The 18,103-nt window shown below is 44.0% G+C and overlaps 1 protein-coding gene across 3 annotated transcripts in view; it reads right to left on the bottom strand.

Annotated features, from left to right (window-relative positions):
* srgap3 (SLIT-ROBO Rho GTPase activating protein 3) overlaps window positions 1–13,283 on the bottom strand; it is a 60,518-nt gene extending 47,235 nt beyond the window's left edge. For all 3 annotated transcript variants that reach the window (XM_070958442.1, XM_070958443.1, XM_070958444.1), the window contains exon 1: window positions 12,738–13,283. In XM_070958442.1, the coding sequence (XP_070814543.1) occupies window positions 12,738–12,801 (64 nt within the window). In that variant the 5' untranslated portion in view covers window positions 12,802–13,283. The remainder of the gene's footprint in view (window positions 1–12,737) is intronic.
* Between the last annotated feature and the right edge of the window lie 4,820 nt (window positions 13,284–18,103).

The following is an 18,103-nucleotide window of genomic DNA, read 5'->3' as shown; positions in this document are numbered from 1 at the left end:
GCTTTGAGGGCTTAAAGCTCATTTTTCATGGGAGTCCTGAACCGGAGCTCAGAGACAGCTACCACCACTTCTGCTTCGGTGCTGTCAAGAATGTCTTGCCTTCCCAGACATGCAGCTATGTTCCCTATTTGCAGAGTTGTTTGTTCAATGTTTTTTTTTTCTGTAAGGGAGAAAAACAGCCAACCAAAGCAAGCCAGCCAAGAGAAATGCCCCAGGAAAATGTGACACCGATTTGCATGAGTGACAGAGAGCACTTTTGAAAACAGTCTTTGACGAAAAGGGAACTCTGAACCACCAGCTGCAGCTCTGCAAATTGACAGGCAAGTTTGGAAAAATAGGTCACGCACACCAGAAGTGTGCCCTTCCTTCTGAGAAACAATGAGCAATTGGAGAATTATTCCCTAAGTATTCCCAGCTCCTTGACTGGCTTCACTGGTTGTAGTTTATTCAAAGTGAAGGACCCCTCTGTGGTTCCTTTCAATCGGTGAGGAGGGAGCATGTTGTGAATGTAGGCCTGCTGTAAAAAGTGGACGTTTACCCATCCGTAATTGTCTCTGATCTGATTTGCGGTCAGGTGAAGAAATTAAAAAAAGCAGCGTAGATAAAACACTCAGTGAGTAGTTTGACACTTTGCTGCTTTCAAGAATGATTACTGGTTCAAACCACCAACAAATCAAGTCCTTTTAAAGCTGTTTGAAGCTCCTCAACTATAATAACTGTACAATACATTAGAGTGGTATAAATGTCTCCAACCACACCCACCACCTCACACCTCCCCACCTTCCTGACATGTATGTAAGCAGGCTTTGAACTCACAGATCTCTGTGTTAAAACATGGATGCCCCACTTTCATCTTAGCTGCTCTGGATGTCTTGGATTGAAAACAACACAAATTGCTTTCTAACTTGTATTTGATAAAGCACAGACAAAGCACTGCGTTCCAGATGGGCCTCTTAATGAAATTACATATCCAATGTTAACCATTTAACTATCAGCATGGCCACAGTTCAAGAGCAAAGCAGGTCAAGGCATTAAAGCGCAGGCTCATGGAAGATGTTCTCTGTGACTGGATTTAGGGATAGTGCAGGCACAGGTGGCACAAGTGGGACTGTTGTAGGCAACCTACCAAAAACACAACTCCTCTGATTCAACGTGAGCAACTTTTACTTTAATGTGGCTGCTTGATTAAGCATGCAGCTATTATCCGTGGCAGACCTACTGCGTGTTGCCTCTGTGTCTTTCTATTTAGGGATGGAGCCATCTGCTTTTTTCTTTTCTTTTTTTTTTTGTTGGGGGGTGTTATCTTCAGACAAAAAGGCTGATGGAGGGAGGGGGGCTGAGAGTGGAGCAGCTGAAATATGGTCAAAATCTAGTGGGATCATATGAGGCCAAGATTCTTTGTTTGAAGTATGATTTTATCCTTTAAAGCTTTATAACAGCCTATAATTGGAGGACCATGTGACAGACAGTACAATTAAATTTGATTGTTGCTTGCGTAATTGAGCTGAACATGGACCTTTTGTACCGGCTCCGTTCTTTGCATTGAAAAACAGCCTTTCTGTGCCATGCAAACATTTTTGCTTCTTTCACTTAGTTGTTTCCCATTACCAAACACTCCTTCTGAGCTGCTTGATATATCAACTGTAATTATAAAGTCCAATACATTTCCCTCTAAACCTCCTAATAATGCTGAGCAAAAGCAGAAATAAATCCCAAAAGCCGCAAGAATCCAATAACATCTCTGATCAGAGGCTTTCTGTAACACTAAAGATGGAGTGGTATTGTTACATTTCTAAGATCTAATGCTTTTTTCTTTTGAACTGGAGTCGTCCACAGAAAATGCAGTCTGTTCATAACAACAACTCCTTAAGTGGAAAGGATGTGTGGATGTGCATATATACTCATGCACAGTGTGAGCAAAGTGCACAGTTTAGGCCTCAAGCAAGTATGATTATCTGTCTGAGGTCGACAGTCATGTTTTAATGTTCTGCAGGCAGGCTCATTACTGCTGTTCTGTAAGTTATTGTACAGTTTAATTATGATGTATACAGTATGTGACATACTATGAGAGTGTACAGTCTATATTCACTTCACACTGCTGACCCCGGGTCCATACATCATCGTTATAAGAGCCCTACCGCTTCCACTGGACACCTGCTCCACAATATCATTCCTCCTCCTGCGTTTAGTGACAGGAACTGAAAGCGCAGTGGACACTTGTCTCCTCACAGCACAGGAAAACCTCTGAAAACAATAGTAGGATGTTGGAGATCCCTGAACTTTGACCCACACAGACGAAACTCTGCTGGCAGCTGTGTTAGAGCACAGTGTGATGGTGTTTCTAGCAATGACCAGCGCAGACAAATGAAATTCTTTTTGGTCCTCCTATGACCTGTTTACCGTCTATTGGAGGTGCCTCCAGCCAAACTGTGAAGTGTCTGTATGTTTGGTTCACAGAGCACAAATATAATGCATCAAATGACAGCCTCCATCTTAATTCTCATGCATGCTGCCGTCAAACTTGTCATTAGACATTGTGTGCATTGGCATGCACTATGGATGAATTGAGAGGACCGGATACAGGACGAATACGCCCAGCTCATTTTTAGGTTTCCACAGACTTTTGAGTTTTTGGGCCTGCAGAGCATGCACAGTACAGCTGGCTGAGGGCATCCATGTTAGAGACTTCCTCTGACTTCCTGTTGGCCCCTGCACACATGAATGGCATGAACATTACTTGGTGATACTGAACTTTTAAAATCTTCAATGGATCTATATGGATAAAACTCTGATTTTAGGTGTTTGTGATGCTCAGGAAAATATAATTATCATTTTACCATTTGCCATTCTGTTTGTAATATTTATGTTAATAACAATGGTCAGGACAACTCGCTATCTTGAGTTCACTGAACAAAGATACAGTAGTGAGTCTGACCAATGGAAGAGCAGACAGCCAAAGCTCTAATGTGCCCAAACTACCTCCCATGTCTGCTTTCAAGCTGAACAGGGTCATACATGAGGATTGAAACAGAGGCATTGTGTCATATTTTGTTGAAAATATTGAGTGTTTGAGGGATACAGATGGACACCTGAGTAATGGATAACGTGGAAGGTGCAGCTTGAGAGGTTTCTAAGGACGTTATGATACTTTTACAGCCTCTATTCTCAGTGAGGGGCAAAACTATGAACGTTTCACAGCCACATTTCTAGTCTACATGGGGTTTGTTGCTCAAACACTTTGGGTGAAGTTCTCACAATAGCTGTAATGTTTTACTGTTTGGCTCAGTGGAAAACATTGTCAACAACCTCCCAGATGGATGCAAGAAGTTAAAATGATGCATCCTGACATTTCTTCTGCATTCAATGTATCATTTCCTCTCATGTGCTCCTAGCATGATATGGACGCATTTATGGGCTGGGAACAACACATTACTTATTATCTTATAAGAATAAAACTTGTGTCTCCTCAAGAAGTCAACTCAGGACACTGGGGGTGATGCACTGGTGCAGCATTTTACTGCAAGTCTGCTGTTTAAGAGGGCCACGTGACGCCTTGACGCAATGAAGTTGAGATGAAAGTGGAGCGCAGTGAATGAGGGGGATTTTCTGCAGAGCATCCTCAGGGCAGCAGGGAAAGTCAGGCTGCACGGGGCAGCAGGCAGCCCGAGAAGGAGCAGCAGAAATGGATCGTTTCACTGCAGGATAATACGGCTAAATTATTACCTCACACACAGTGGGGTTTGCCAATATACATGTCTTCTTTACGGCCGTGCTGAGCATAGATTTAAACGTTTCAATGAATCAATAAGAAGCACAGATTCCACTTTGTGTTTTTTTTACTGAACTGTATATTGGCGTGGTGAACATGGAGGAAATAACCGCATGTCTCTGTGTAATAGGGCTAAATTATAAATCATAACGAGCCTCAGAAGGTGTTAAACACTTTGAAAATAATGTCCTCAGGCGTTCCCATCACCGTGTGGTAAGACCCACACAGTATGTAGAGACACACACACATACACACACACACCAGACAAAAGCCACTCAGAGCCAAATTTCACCAACCTAATCCCCAACTCAGCTCTGCAGTATCTGGGCTCTACAGTACACTGCAGAGCCAAATTCACATGAAAAACAGACATACAGACAACCCTTATCTAGACCTTAATTCACTCTCTCTGTCCCTCGCACTGAGTCTCATAATACAAGTTCCAGTCGTTGAACTAATCCCCCATTTCTCTGTTCTTTTTTTCCACTTTTAAATCCCCTAATGATTAATGCAATTTTGGATTCATGAGGACGTGCTCCTGATGTCAGCACAGGTTCTCCTCTGTCTGCCTCTATCTCGCCTGTTCCCTCATTAGCCCGGACTGCTGCAGCACATGTACTCAAAGATAAGGCAACAGGAGCAGAGACTAATCAATGGCTGGAGCAGAGGTGAGCTGACGGAGCGTCCGACAGCAGGATGTCAGCTGTCAGTCTCTGGGTTGTCCCTCGCTCTTAATCCTCCCTCCTAATTATCTGCTGGTTTATCCAATTTTCCACTGAATGTTCTGTCAAACTGAAAATCAATTCATAAATGTTCATCAAATGAGCTTGTCTTGTGCCTTATTTTCACGAACTTTTAGCTTTTGTGGTAACAATGAACCCAATTTAAGCTGCTGCTTCTTGTTGTGGAAAACAATCTGAGACAGACTGTTCAATAAAGCCTCCCAAACTGTAATAAACTGCTGATGACGGTAAAATAAGTATTAATAATCAGTTGTTACTCTGCCAAGGAGAGCAAAATCATCCCAGCCTTCCTCGCCGCTCTCTGACATTCATTTCCTCTCTGGTATCATCATCACATCAGCGCGTCGCAAGCGTCTGATGCTTGAGGGAAGCCTGAGCGTGAGCTACAACCAGAAATACGCCCTTTCAGAATCAAGCTGTCCATCACTGATGTATCCAGGATCCAGCTCTGCAGGACCAAGGCTGAGAGGTGTCTCCATGGCAACACGGGCGTGCACCAGTCCCCGAGGAGCAGCTTATTGGAGGAGAGGCAGTCTGATGGATGTGGATAGGTGTAGAAGCGAGCGAGGAGGCACGTGTGGATGTATGCACCGAGACGTGGTATAAGTTCGTGTGTGAAGCCGATAAGGAAACCACCGTGAGGCAGCGTCTGATCAGAGCGGTTTCCTTCTGAACACTGATTGCATCAAATTAAAATGAAATAGTCCCACCGCATGTGGTGCTCAGAAACGCTCTGCAAGTTTTAAATGATTCACTTTCACAAACAGTGTTTAGCTTTTGAGAAAGGTGGCATGCGTGGGCCGCCGAAACATCAGCGACACTGAAGCAAGATCAACACGAGGACAGCTCTTCATCGGCTCAAAACCGGTCAAACTGAGAGGAGAGGGAGGTAAAAAAGACAGAGATCAACAGAGCAGAGACCCTCTGGTGGGCCACAACCAAAGGAGCCCCTTATTTTCTGTTTCAGTTCAGTTATTTTAGTGCACGTTCTAGAGACACCATACTGCAATTACACTAAACAGGAAACTATAACTCAACTATTTCCATGATAGATTGATGGTTATTACCAAAAAACAACACAACGCCTCTCTGCAGCTTCTCCACCGAGGGGATTAGAAGCTTTTCTTTGTCTTACTGTACGTGACAGTCGACTGACCCTCTTTTGGGGGGCCACCTCTGCTTTAAGGAAATTGCATCTTTTCTGACATTTTCCAGGCCACACGATCAATTATTCAAGGCAAATATCAATTCATTCAAATTAATGGAGACCAACAATAATGTATTCATTGCAGCCCTGCAGTGACCAATTTAAACAGATAAAGGCAGACTTTGGTGATCCTGTGAGTAGTGAGGCTGTGCCACATATGCTGCTATTTCTACCGTCAGCGGTGGCTGAGAGGGATTTGTGGGCTGCAAATAGGCGCACTCCTTAATCATCTACTGTCTGTAGTGGGACGTGTGCTTCACTGATACATAATAAAGTTAATCTAACAGGTCCCAAGCCTACACTACAAGAACCTAACTAATTACTTCCTCAAATAGTGACTTTTTCAAACTCTCACTGTGGAGTTATTTTTGCACAGATGTCCTCTTTACTCTGTTACTAAGGTTACCGTCTCTGGGCAGGAAGTTTGTTTATGATTTTTTTTCTCATATCAACTATTGCTTCATCTGTTGGGTAATAAAACCGGAGAATGGCATAATTTCCTGTCATGTTTGATTTCTCATCTTGTCTAACCCTAACACTTGCAGCATTTTTTCTCCACTTGGATTTTCTATGGTTAGAAAGAAGAAGGCACCTGAGCTGACAGTCACTCACCTCTGTTACACCGTCAGGTTTTTTACCGCTTTCAACTCTCAGTGAATGTTTTGAGACACCCTTTAAAGCTTCGGTTGAATCCTTATAGACTAAATAAAAGTTTTAAAAGGTGACATATTGAAAAATGAATCCACTGAAACTCATGTCAAAGTTTCAGTGTACAGGGAGCATATTGACACTATTTACTCACATAATGCCAGGTTATCAGTTGATCCCAGACACTCTTCATCTCAGGGTTGACATCCTCATCACATGGGACCTGAGCTTGTACAGTAGAGCTGTTTCTGACATTAGTGCACTGGAAAAGTAGCGATGACAGATTCTGTGTGTACCTTCACAGCTCAAGCCAACACACATCTTTAAGAGAACATTTCAATTTAGACGGCACTTCTCTTACTTTTGTTAAAATATTATTTTTGCTATTTTGGTTGAGAAAATAGGGTTTGCATTTCAAAAACTGCGTAAAAAGAGACAAATAAGCATTTAATGCGTGTTCGGTATGACAGACCAATCACTGTTGATTTGACTTAAATTCAAGTGGACCAGCCCTCCAACTAGACGTCAGTGCCCCAGCACACAGCAGCGCATTACTGGATTTACAGTCATGGTGTTGAAAACTGCACTTCCCCAGACAGTGCCGATTAAAATTCTGTCAACACAGATAACTGAATGAAAAGAGAAGTGAAATCATGTGCTGACTAGCACCAAATAACCAAGAAACTGTTTTCTGTTTAATGGACCTTTGTCTACTTCATCAATGCCAGCACATAAACAAACAGAAACACCCTTTTCTGAGACTGTTAAGTGATAATCCACGCCTGGCAGATCAGCCGCTTTATGAAAGGATGATTATCTCTTGAATTCTTGTGAAACGGACAGAACAAACTCTCAGTTTATCAAGTGGCAGCTGCATTCATCACACTGAGACCAGAGCAGAGTCAGCAGGCTGGAAAGAAGTCTGAAGCAAAACTGTATGATTGAGGACGGCAGAGGTCACGATGATAGCTCAGCATGGCGTCGATGTATTGTTTTTTAAAGGGTTACGGCCACGAGTTGATCTGTTGTTGCTGTCATCACACTTGCTTAATATATTGTACTTCTCTGGTGGACAGTGATGAAGAGTGACGAGTCTCAGATCCTGTATGCGGTGATAAACAGCATCGCCTACGTTGTCATAAGGTACAAAAACAGTTAAAGGAACAGTTTGAAATGTTAGGACACATGTTGATTCCCTCTCTTGTTGAGAGTTAGATGAGAGGATTGATGCCACTCTTATGTCTGCCAGTTAAGAATGAAACGATTGTCAGCAGGCAGCTAACTTAGCTTAGCATAAATATTGGAAACGGGGAAAACAGCTAGCAAGAAATAGTCACCTAACCACTGTAAAAAAAAAATAAAATAAAAAAAAAGCAAATCAAAAGTTTTACACTTCGATTTTTGTGTGGATTAGAAGAGATATAATGTGTTGATTAGTGAGCTTTTGCTGGCAGGTGGGCAGAGCCAGGCTAGCTGCTTCCCTGTTTTTCCTATTTTTATGCTAAGCTAAGCTAACAAGCTGCTGGAGGTAGCTTCATATCTAGCACACACAGGAGTTGTGGGAGTTGTATCAATCTTCTCATCTAACTCTCGGCAAGAAATTGAATAAGTATTTTGCCAAATGCCAAACTTTTCCTCTCAGACTTATACTGTATATTAATAGAAAGAAATCATGTAAATCTTAACCGAGTCAGCAGCTTAGCATCTTCAGCTTCCTGTTTGTTTGGCAACTCACTGCCACGCCACACAAACAAACTAGGCCTAAACGAAGGCCAGAATTTATTGGACGGCAATAATAAACAAGCTGTCCCACTGAAGATTATTCTGCCTAAATAGCTTGTAAATGATTTTTCTTTGCAAATGTTCTCTCAGTCAGCAGCAGGTCTGCCAAACAAGCTGGCAGCTGGAGGATCCTCAGCCGGTGAGTCAGTGAAACCATTTCTTAAACTCCCAGCCTGTCAGCTTCTGCACGGCCAGCGTCATGCCGCCCAGCAGGGTGTTAATGGCAAGCTAACCAACTCACACCATGATGGTAACAAGCTCTGATCTTCAGACAAATTTACAGCATCAGCCGCGCAACACATTCAGTACCAGTAATAAACCTGAGTTGACATCACTAGCCGTCAGTATTTGAGAGTGCAAAGAGACCACGGGCTGTATTCAGGAGTAATCATTGTTGCTTTCCTAAAAAAAAAAAAAAAACACTGTGAAGCACTTTCAGGTAATCTCCTTCAGCAGAGCTGTCTGTAGCCTGCAGCAGCAACACAGACACACCTAGTGCCACACATCATTCTCATTAGCACTCTACCAAACCAGCAACACTTCAATGGGTCATTAGAAGGATTATCATATCACATAAGACCCAATGTAGTTTTATTCCTAGTGTGAGCCGGGCTTTTGTTGAGATCAGACTGCAGTTACCAAAAAAGGATGGAGACTGACATGTGCAGAGAGCTTAAATAATATCACTTAATAATTTCACATAAGAAGGTGAGTCTGGTCACAGATCACACACCATGATGGGACACATTTTGCTCTAGTTTGTGGATGCAGAGTCCTGTGACAGTCCTGCTGGAAATTTCTGTTGACCAAATGACTTTCAGGTTTTAACCAGATCTGCTGAGGAGCTTCCTTTTCTGTGTGTGTGTGTGTGTGTGTGTGTGTGTGTGTGTGTGTGTGTGTGTGTGTGTGTGTGTGCGTGCGTGTGTGTGTGTGTGGCTGGTATAGGTGGACATTCATTTGTACATCTGGAGGACGCTGAAGTTTCCACAAGCAGTTGCCTGCATTCATTTGCCTGATCAGAGCAGTTGCTGGCAGGCGGGAGGAAAAACAAGGGAAAAAAAATGAAGTCTTGTGACATTTTCATCACATCAAGCCTGTGCCTGCTCTCAAACACAATTCATTTACGCTCTATGTGTGTCGCTCTATCTGCACGCCTGTCTCTGTGTGTGGGTGTATTGGTGTCAGCATGGGTAATGACTGACTTAGACGATGTTACATGTAGGAAATGACTACCATTGCGGGCCATGAGCTCTACTGTCGAAGGGCAACTACAGCCAGATGAATAAGTAAGTCACGTATGGGGCTTTGAACCTGAGCAATCAATCTCAGCTGACAACACTCTGTAAGGAGAATCAAGTTTTTAACCTTTCCCATTTCCTGTGTTTCATCCAATGACTGTGTCCACTGACTGTTAGCCACATTAGTTACATGACAATTGATGTCATTTCATATGGCTTGGAGGTGTTGCTGAATAAAGTTAGTTAGTTAGTAAGCTGCTGATGAGGTCTTTGTGTTTGATGAGTCCAAGTCAAAGTTGTGAATACTTAGATCCACACATACTAAATGAAGGCAAAGGGGCAGAGGTACATCAAAGCCAATATAAAGCATAAAAGGATTCCTTCATGGAAAAACCTTCTAAATATGTAATTTTGATGAGTTTTTAGGAAGCTAATCAATGCCTGGAGAGGAACTTTAAAGAAATGACTTTTATCTGAAAAACGCCACAGGAAAAAGACTATTATTAAGGGAACAGTATGCCAGAAAATGAGAGTGGGTTAAAACTGTGCTGCTCTCCAACTACAATGAATCAGAAATTCATTGCAGAGGGGAATTCAACGAAGACGGCCAACAAGAGACAACCTGCTGTCCCTCGAGTCAGAGTATAGTACAGCTAAAAGATGTAAAGACCAGTTTAATAAAACTGAGCTGCGCTGAATAGAGTCTAGCCGGGGTACACTGATGGCTCGACATTTACTAACGTCATTTAACAGCTCAGGTCTGGTTTCAGGGTTTTATCCTCCTGTGTTATATCAGTCCACCATGCTGAACCGCCATGTTTCTACAACACTACAGAGATTAGCCCCTGTGAGAGATGGTGTGGTGAGGGGTATTCAGTCGTTGTAATCTGCAACCTCACTGCTTGAGGCCACTCCTCTAAGCCAGTGAGTTAACTTATGATCAGTAGACTTTTAAAGCAGCCAGAACGAACGTTCAGTTCATCCTGATGTGGAAGTACGAGTTAATACTGAAGCCATATTTCAGAGTCAGAACCTCGAGGGTAAACGTCAAACAGCTGCTGATGGTCGAGCCCGAGAACAACGCTTCACAAGCTGCCTATAAAACTGGCAAACAGGAGGAGGCAGAGCTGCCGCCCAGCAACAACACAGCAGTTAGCGACAAAATAGAGTCCAAGCTCCTCAGCCAGCCTCTCTGTGTTCAGCGTACGACCCCTCTCTATTGACATGCTAATGCAGGATCTGAAGGCTGAGCAGCTTGAATGAAGTGAACACCATCTCCCAAGGTCCTTCAGAGACATGGGCTTTGGCAGTCAGCCCCGGGGGTCGTCAAGAATTCATTAATGGCCGTGGGTTCGGATTTTAGCAGAGTGGTGTGTTACACTGTAACAGAGGAAGTAAATGTTGTTTTGAGATGTGCTGTCACACATGCAGCACTTGCATCTATGCAATCTCTTGCCATCGTGTGCAGCGTTTCTTCTTTGTTGTTAAACCACTGCTGAAACAAAGTGATTTTTCTATTAGCCCTAATACATAATAAAGCAACCCCTCTGATCTTGTTATGACCCAACCAATGAACCGCTGATGATTTGGCCCCTTCTGTCGTGTACACATTAACCATAAAGCAATAACTCAGAGCAAGACAGGTGCAATTTCCAATCTGAATTTCATTACGGTTTGCTCACCGCCTGCCCCTTCAACGCATAACACTGCCATTGTTGTGAGGTGGTGGATTGTCAGGCGCATAGCCCTCTGTGTCTGTAGGCAACGCAACACACCAGCTGCGAATGAGAAACAAGCAGCATTCTCCATAAATTAATATCCTCCCTCCTCACACAGTTCAAGGGCCCGGGCTAATGCAAAGAGGGGCAGACAGGGCCAGGCCCTGTGAAACAAGAGCAATTCTCCCATGACACCACTGGATCTAAGATGAATAATTGATGAATGAATTAGCAAAAAAATGGCCTGGAGTAAAGTGGAAAGCAGCAGAATAAGATGGGAATTGATATGGCAGAGACATGTTTAAATGATAGAGCTGTGGATGACCAGCACATGCCATAAGACCAAACTGAGGTTATAGAAGCAGAGGAAGTCAAGCAGGTAAGAATCAGTCGCTCCAGCAGCTGATACACCGTCCACACAAAGAAGGATGAGTCTGTAGACCAGCCCTACAAATCCAGCCGCTCACACGCCGAGCATCCAAAGGTCTGGCCTGGTGCATTAGTCCAGGGATGATGAGCCGAAGCCCCTCGGGCGGAACATTTGTGAAACCACTGAGAGCGCTAGTAATGGGTCCAGGGCCTTGAAACTGAACCCCAGAGCCACTTAGGGAAATATCCACTCATCGCTTTTCTACTCTGTCTGCATGCACATGACACCCCTTCAGTTTTACACCACACGGCAGAGTAAACTGTTTATTGGTGGGTCTGTATTTCCTGTCTGCAGAGAGCTGCAATGTATGATTAATTCTCTTGTTTTTTCACTTCATAATCATCTGGCTCTGGCTCATATGAAGGTAAGTCCTGGTACAACTGGAGAATTAAATGGGTCTGAATCCATAACCAATACAGAGTCAAGTTGACCCCATGTCTCAGACCACAAAAATCCAGTTTCATGATTGACTGATAAGATGTTTTTAGAGCCAAAGCACGTTCCTGCCCGTCAGTCTATCCTCGGGTTTTAGGTAATTCAGATTCTAAAGAGGCTGTGAACAAGAGTCAGTGGCGACATTAGCCACAGTGTTGAATCCACGTTGCCAGGTGAGAGCAGTGCCAGAAATCAGCCAATGACTGACAGAAACGTGAGCAGTGTGTGATCAGGTCTGTGGATTAAAGCTGAAGCCTCTTTGACGTGCCAAGCCAACAAGAGACGCTGCATACGAACAATGAATGTGTATTTAATGCGCACCCAAACATCTGATCGATATCTCGAATCACACGCGCCAAACACAGGCCCCAGAAAATGTGAAAGAACGAGGTTCAACACTACAGCCAGTCCTCCATCCATCCATCCATCCATCCATCCATCCATCCACCCTGGCTTCAACAGGGGGACCGTTTCACCCAGCAACAAAGCTGCTGACCACATCATGACAAAACACAAAAAGCCTTCTGGTAGTTCATGAAGGAAATCTTTGAGAGAGAAAACCATGGGAATAAAAGCTGGGCTCGCTCTGACGCTCTTGTCATTGCTGTGACTGTCACAGTTTACCTGTCATGCAGCGGGGAAGCCTGTCAATGCTCTCCGATTTAACACTGGAGGACAGGCGGAATGCCTCACAGCAGACGGATGAAAGAGGCAGAAACAGACTATGGGTCAGGCTCAGACAATGCACACAGAGCGGACACACGCACCTTTCACTTGGGTCTCATAATCCGCTATGATCTCCTTGTCCTTCTTGAATTTCGTGGATGACATCGTTCCTCGGGTTTTAGGCTGAGACCCCGTCGGGCGAGGACTCTCTCAGGTCTGAGGTGACGATCCGCTGCAGCGCTTTCCTCCGTTTTTCCTGCTTTCTGTCCCTTTTCTAGTGGCCGTGCATGGAGGAGAAGAAACGCTTCAGTGTGTGTTATCCCCCAGATCACCTTATCGTGGACATGGGTGCAGAAATCACAGCAGTGTTGCTTTCTTGTCTGTCTCTGCAAGGGTTTTTCTCCCCGTGGCAGCGGAACCTCCTCCTCCTGCCTGCCTGGCACCAGTCAACTCAAAAGGCTTCAACAGGGGGAGAAAAAACACACAAAAGACACAAGCGAGCTCCAAACTAGACGAAGCACATGATGAAGGAGAGCGGAGCGACGCTCGAAGGCTTCAGCCTGCTCAGTCCGTGAAGCTTCAGCTGCCGAAAATCAACGGACATGCGTACGAGGAGCGAGGCGGGCAGACACCGTCCGTGCTCTGACAAATTGCGCTGCAGGGAAACAGGAATTTAAAAGATCGTCACGTGAGCCTCCTCATATTGTCAGCCACCAGTCACCCCGCCCTCACACACACACACACACACACACACAGTCGTGTTCCCATCACTTTAGAAGACATTGCATAACCAGCCATAAGCACTACTTTCCTCACCTTTAACCTTCCTAAGTCTTCTCCCTAAAATTTAATAATGTACATTATGGGGATATAAACACATGTCCACACACACACACACACATACATGTAATTTATGCACATAGCCCCCTTTTCTGTTCGCGTTTCACACATATCAGCATCATATCACCACCTGTAGGTCCTCCACTCACATCCAGCCATATTCATTTTTCCAGAGGTAAAAATAGACTCATCGCTGAAAACTTGCCCCTCTTTAGACCCCATCTCCATGGAAACCTCACACTTTTGTCTCTGCCTTACTTTGGCTGCTGTTCAGGAGACGTGGCACGTCTCAGCAGAGGTTGTGGGGGGATAATCTGTGTCATGCTGCTGCGCCATCACACGCCCAGGGCAGAGGCCTGGTGGTTAAATGGCTCAGGCATGACACACCAGCGCCAACGCCACGGCTGATGCTTTGATGTGTGATCACGAGGGCGCAGAGGGTCGTAGCTGCAACTGTACGCAAACCCAACACCTTTTAAAGGTAGACTGGTCTTTGCCTACGCTCCTTTGTTCCAGCAAACAGGTGTGCTGGCAGGCCCTTGTTGCGTCCATGGTTTGCTCCTCCTCTTCTTCTCTGCTGACAGAGCTGATGCTGGTGATAAAGATGAAGGTGATAACAAGAACGTCATCAGTGACAGAAGTGGCTTTAGCTGTTAAAAGATAAGAAATGCCTACAGAGGCACACGCACGCACACACACACACACACACACACACACACACACACACACACACACACACACCCCAATCCATGATCATAATGATCTCAAATTTGATTAAAATGAGTTCGGTTTGTGTGTTTAAACGAATTACATGCATTTTCAAAGCATCGCAGTGACGGGGACAGATACCGTCATCGGAGAGCTTCACTGTGTTTTCAACAGTCTGAGGGACTCAGTTTGTTGTCTGTCACCTTTGCTGTTCCCAGTTCAGGAGGGAACAGGCTGTTGACTCACAGTGGGGTGACTCAAACCTGCAGACTGCCACACTGTAGAAGCTCTCCGCATTTCATTTCCACCTGCAGCACCCGGCCTTCGATGTATATTTGGAGCTGAAGGATAAATTTAAAAATGACACCACTCGCACCTACACAACTCTTACTGATGCCTGTGACTGCAGCGATGATGTCTTTATTTGTGTGTGATGAACCAATCAGCGTTTATTAAAGGATTACCAACGTATATCTGCATTATTACAGAAACAAAATGATAAACACCTGCCAAATGGATTTTTCACAACATTGCAACCCAACAAAATTCTTAATAATGGCTTTATAATTGCACCATAATAAAAACATTAGTAAATGATGTATTTACCATTCATGACACCATTAGAAACCCTTTATCATTCTGACATTAGCAGTAACTCAGTCTATTCAGCAAGTATGTGAGTTTTACATGATGAGGACATGAATGGTTTTCAGGACATGCTGACAAAATGACTCCCATGTTCCTTTAATGACATATTGCATAATGCACATCACTGTAAACTACAGCCTCATGTTAGCCTGCAGCCAGCAGCACCAACTTAACAAGCACCATAACATGAAATATGAAGATATTACATTGGACACAAATGAGGTGGAACAATTAGCGAGTCACCCCAGAGAGTCGAATTGATCAATTACAGAGACGAGGAGGACCTCTGCTGTGTTCCTCTCACTCCATGGCTATTCATAGATAGATAGATAGATAGATAGATACTTTATTCATCCCCAAGGGAAATTCACAAATTCATTCAAGCTAATGTAGACGTTCTCCTGTCTTCGTGCTTTCCTACAACCGACTTAAGAAATCAGGTTTGAATTCTTCGCTGGTCTTGTGATGTCCAAACATATTCTTCAGGCTGTTGAACAAAGCATGAACAGCCCTCTCTACAGGAGTAAAAGCCCCTGAGGAATTTTAAATGGCCTCTGGAAGTGTGTGTTTGTGCGTCTACGTCTGTGTGTGCGTTCAGAGAGTCAGGATATGAGATCGAGAGCGAGAAAACAGTCGTCTTCCTGTGTTATGCGTCTCATTGCAACCTGCTCTTTTGTGTCTCTGCATGTCTGGCGCTGAGTTTAAGTTGCACGTCAGGCCTCGTGTGTCACCTACACGTCTGAGGAGCGAAGCCGCGAGAGAGCAGACGCTTCACTTGTGACACAGCAGCTGTGGCAGAGAGGCCTGCTGGAGGTCCAGAGGGTCAGTGGGGTGGATTCTGCTTTTGTTTGTGTTTACCACAGAGAAGCCAGCAGAGGTAACCTTTCTGTGCAGGCCCTTCATCCCCTCCCACCATCGCTCCGCTCCTCACCCCTACCTCTCTCATCAGGCATCTCAGAGGGGAAGCCTGGGAAACTGTGACTTCACTGTTTTTATGGCACAAAGATCCATTGTGAGATCCGTTTACTATAGAACAAGAGTGGGAACTGTGAAAAAATGCCACCCCGGGCCTGAGTGCTCCGATAGATGATAACTCATAAGTGCTAAGGCATGCAAATAGTTTTTGGCAGCTAAAAGTCTCTCAGTGAATCTACAAATGCATTCAGATTCGTCATTAGATGGTAATGTTTCAAATTACGGTGGATTTATTGGATTGATAGTGAATTGGTGAGTGAGAGAAAACAACAGAAGTCAGTCCATGGTCGTGATGGTTACAGGCATCGGTAGGACTTCCTGCTGCAAACTGCCTCCTGTGAGCTCAGGTTATTTATGTGCAATGAATTAATTGATGCTCCCTTACTATCTGCAGCGTATTGTCACCTCTGAATCAACACTTGCACCCATCTCAGTTCACACAGTATGATGAGAAGAAGCTGCGTTAGTAAGAAAGGTGCTCAAGTAAAGAGTCAGGGTGCGTATCAGATCTCTGGGAAACAAGACAGCAGATACAACTTCAAGGCTGATTCTGCCTAATATTTTCCTTTTTCTACATCCAGATGAACCTTTGCACAGATACGTGTGTGTTCTCATATCACTCATAACTGCACCTCTTTTAATCTGAAAGATCTTTGCCCTGTGCGAATCTTCTAATAGGTGGCACGTGATATAACCGGTTTCTCTGCTCAGAAGCTACAGGATGGCCAGACGTGCACCGATGATCCACACTCAGTAATCTGCAGCGAATGTGTGGAGAATGTGAATGCAGGCATTTATTCATTTGTTTATTTATTGCACTGCACTGCCTTCAACATCCACACACACACACACACACACACACACACACACACACACACACACACACACACACACACACACACACACACACACACAGCATCACCTCTAAAAGAAGAAAGAGAAAGAAAATATCATATGTTTCTGAAGTTAGAAGTGCAATTTCTCCCATTTCCTGATAGAATTTTGAAATTGTGTCATAAACTAGGCAAAAAATACAACAGATGAGTGATCCTTGGACTCTGGATTAAAGGTGTTTAGTGTCATGAAGAAATCATCTGCCCTGCTGCTGTTGCTGTCCATCAACTGTACTGTTAAATGTATTTGCAGTATTATATAAAGTGACCTCAATATTTTTAATATTTCATGTGTGGTACATATCTCCAGGCAAATATGATGCTGATTTCAGGTTGTGTTCACTGTTATATTGTCTTTCCAGTTAATTAAAGGCTGCAGAGGCTCTGACTTCTTACAATCATACACAAACTACTGGTAACCTCGTCCCCTTTGATATTTAGACTGTCATCAATCAATCATCAAGCACTCATGCTGAGAAATATCTCTCCTTGGTATGTCTTGTATTTTCTTCCCTGAGAGGTCGCGCTCATATCTCTGTAACTGTCATTTTTCTTGTAATAAGTAATACCACACCGAGAGAAGGATCTGAAGAATAATCCCAGTGAGGGGCTTCTCAGCACTGGCAGAAAATCCCACAGTAAAATCCCACAGGGTTTGTCAAGCCTGCTTTGAGGATAGTCCCTCATCCATGTATGCTTGTCTTTTCTCCACATTGCACGCTAATGCAGCTGAGCTTACGCGCGAGGACAGAAGCATCTCATCAGGTCTACCTGCGTGGATCGCACCTGAGTGATGCACAGATCAAACACTGTGTGTGCTTGATCTTCTGTCAAAGCAGCGAACCTGGAGCTGCACTTCTTTCACTCTGAGTTTCTTTGCACTGTCCGCTACGCTGCATGTTCTCTTTGCAGAGCGGATAAATTGATGCATTATGTCAAAACCTGCCTTTGCCAACGTGTTTACAAGATAATTAAGCTGGTGAAAGTTTGTGCTGTGCCTGACTGTACTCTGTGCAGCACTGGCCATCTGTTGTGCAGAACTTTTCATTCCCTGACATAAACACACGCCCACTTGTCTCTCAGACTTCACACTTACTAATCAGTTGGGAAGAATGAAACAAAAAGTTACAAAAACAACAAAACATTTTCAATAAACACACTGAACGTATGTAGTGTGGAGAGACATGGAACAAGCTACGATATGGGTGTGTTTGCAGGAGGTCCTGAACGTAAAGAAAAATTGAAAATGGTTTTGTTTGCTTGTAATCTGACTTGGCAGGTGTTTTCTAAAAGATAGAGAACTGTGACATGAAGTTAATGCTACTTCCACTGCCCAGGGGATCAATTAATCACACAAGGAAATGTAACACAGTTATTCTTATCATCGCTCCCTACATAAACTA

The sequence above is a fragment of the Chaetodon trifascialis genome, chromosome 3, assembly GCF_039877785.1.
Source record: "Chaetodon trifascialis isolate fChaTrf1 chromosome 3, fChaTrf1.hap1, whole genome shotgun sequence".
NCBI lineage: Eukaryota > Metazoa > Chordata > Actinopteri > Chaetodontiformes > Chaetodontidae > Chaetodon > Chaetodon trifascialis.
Note: the sequence above shows the minus strand (reverse complement) of the source record. Positions and strands in the feature narration are given on the sequence as shown.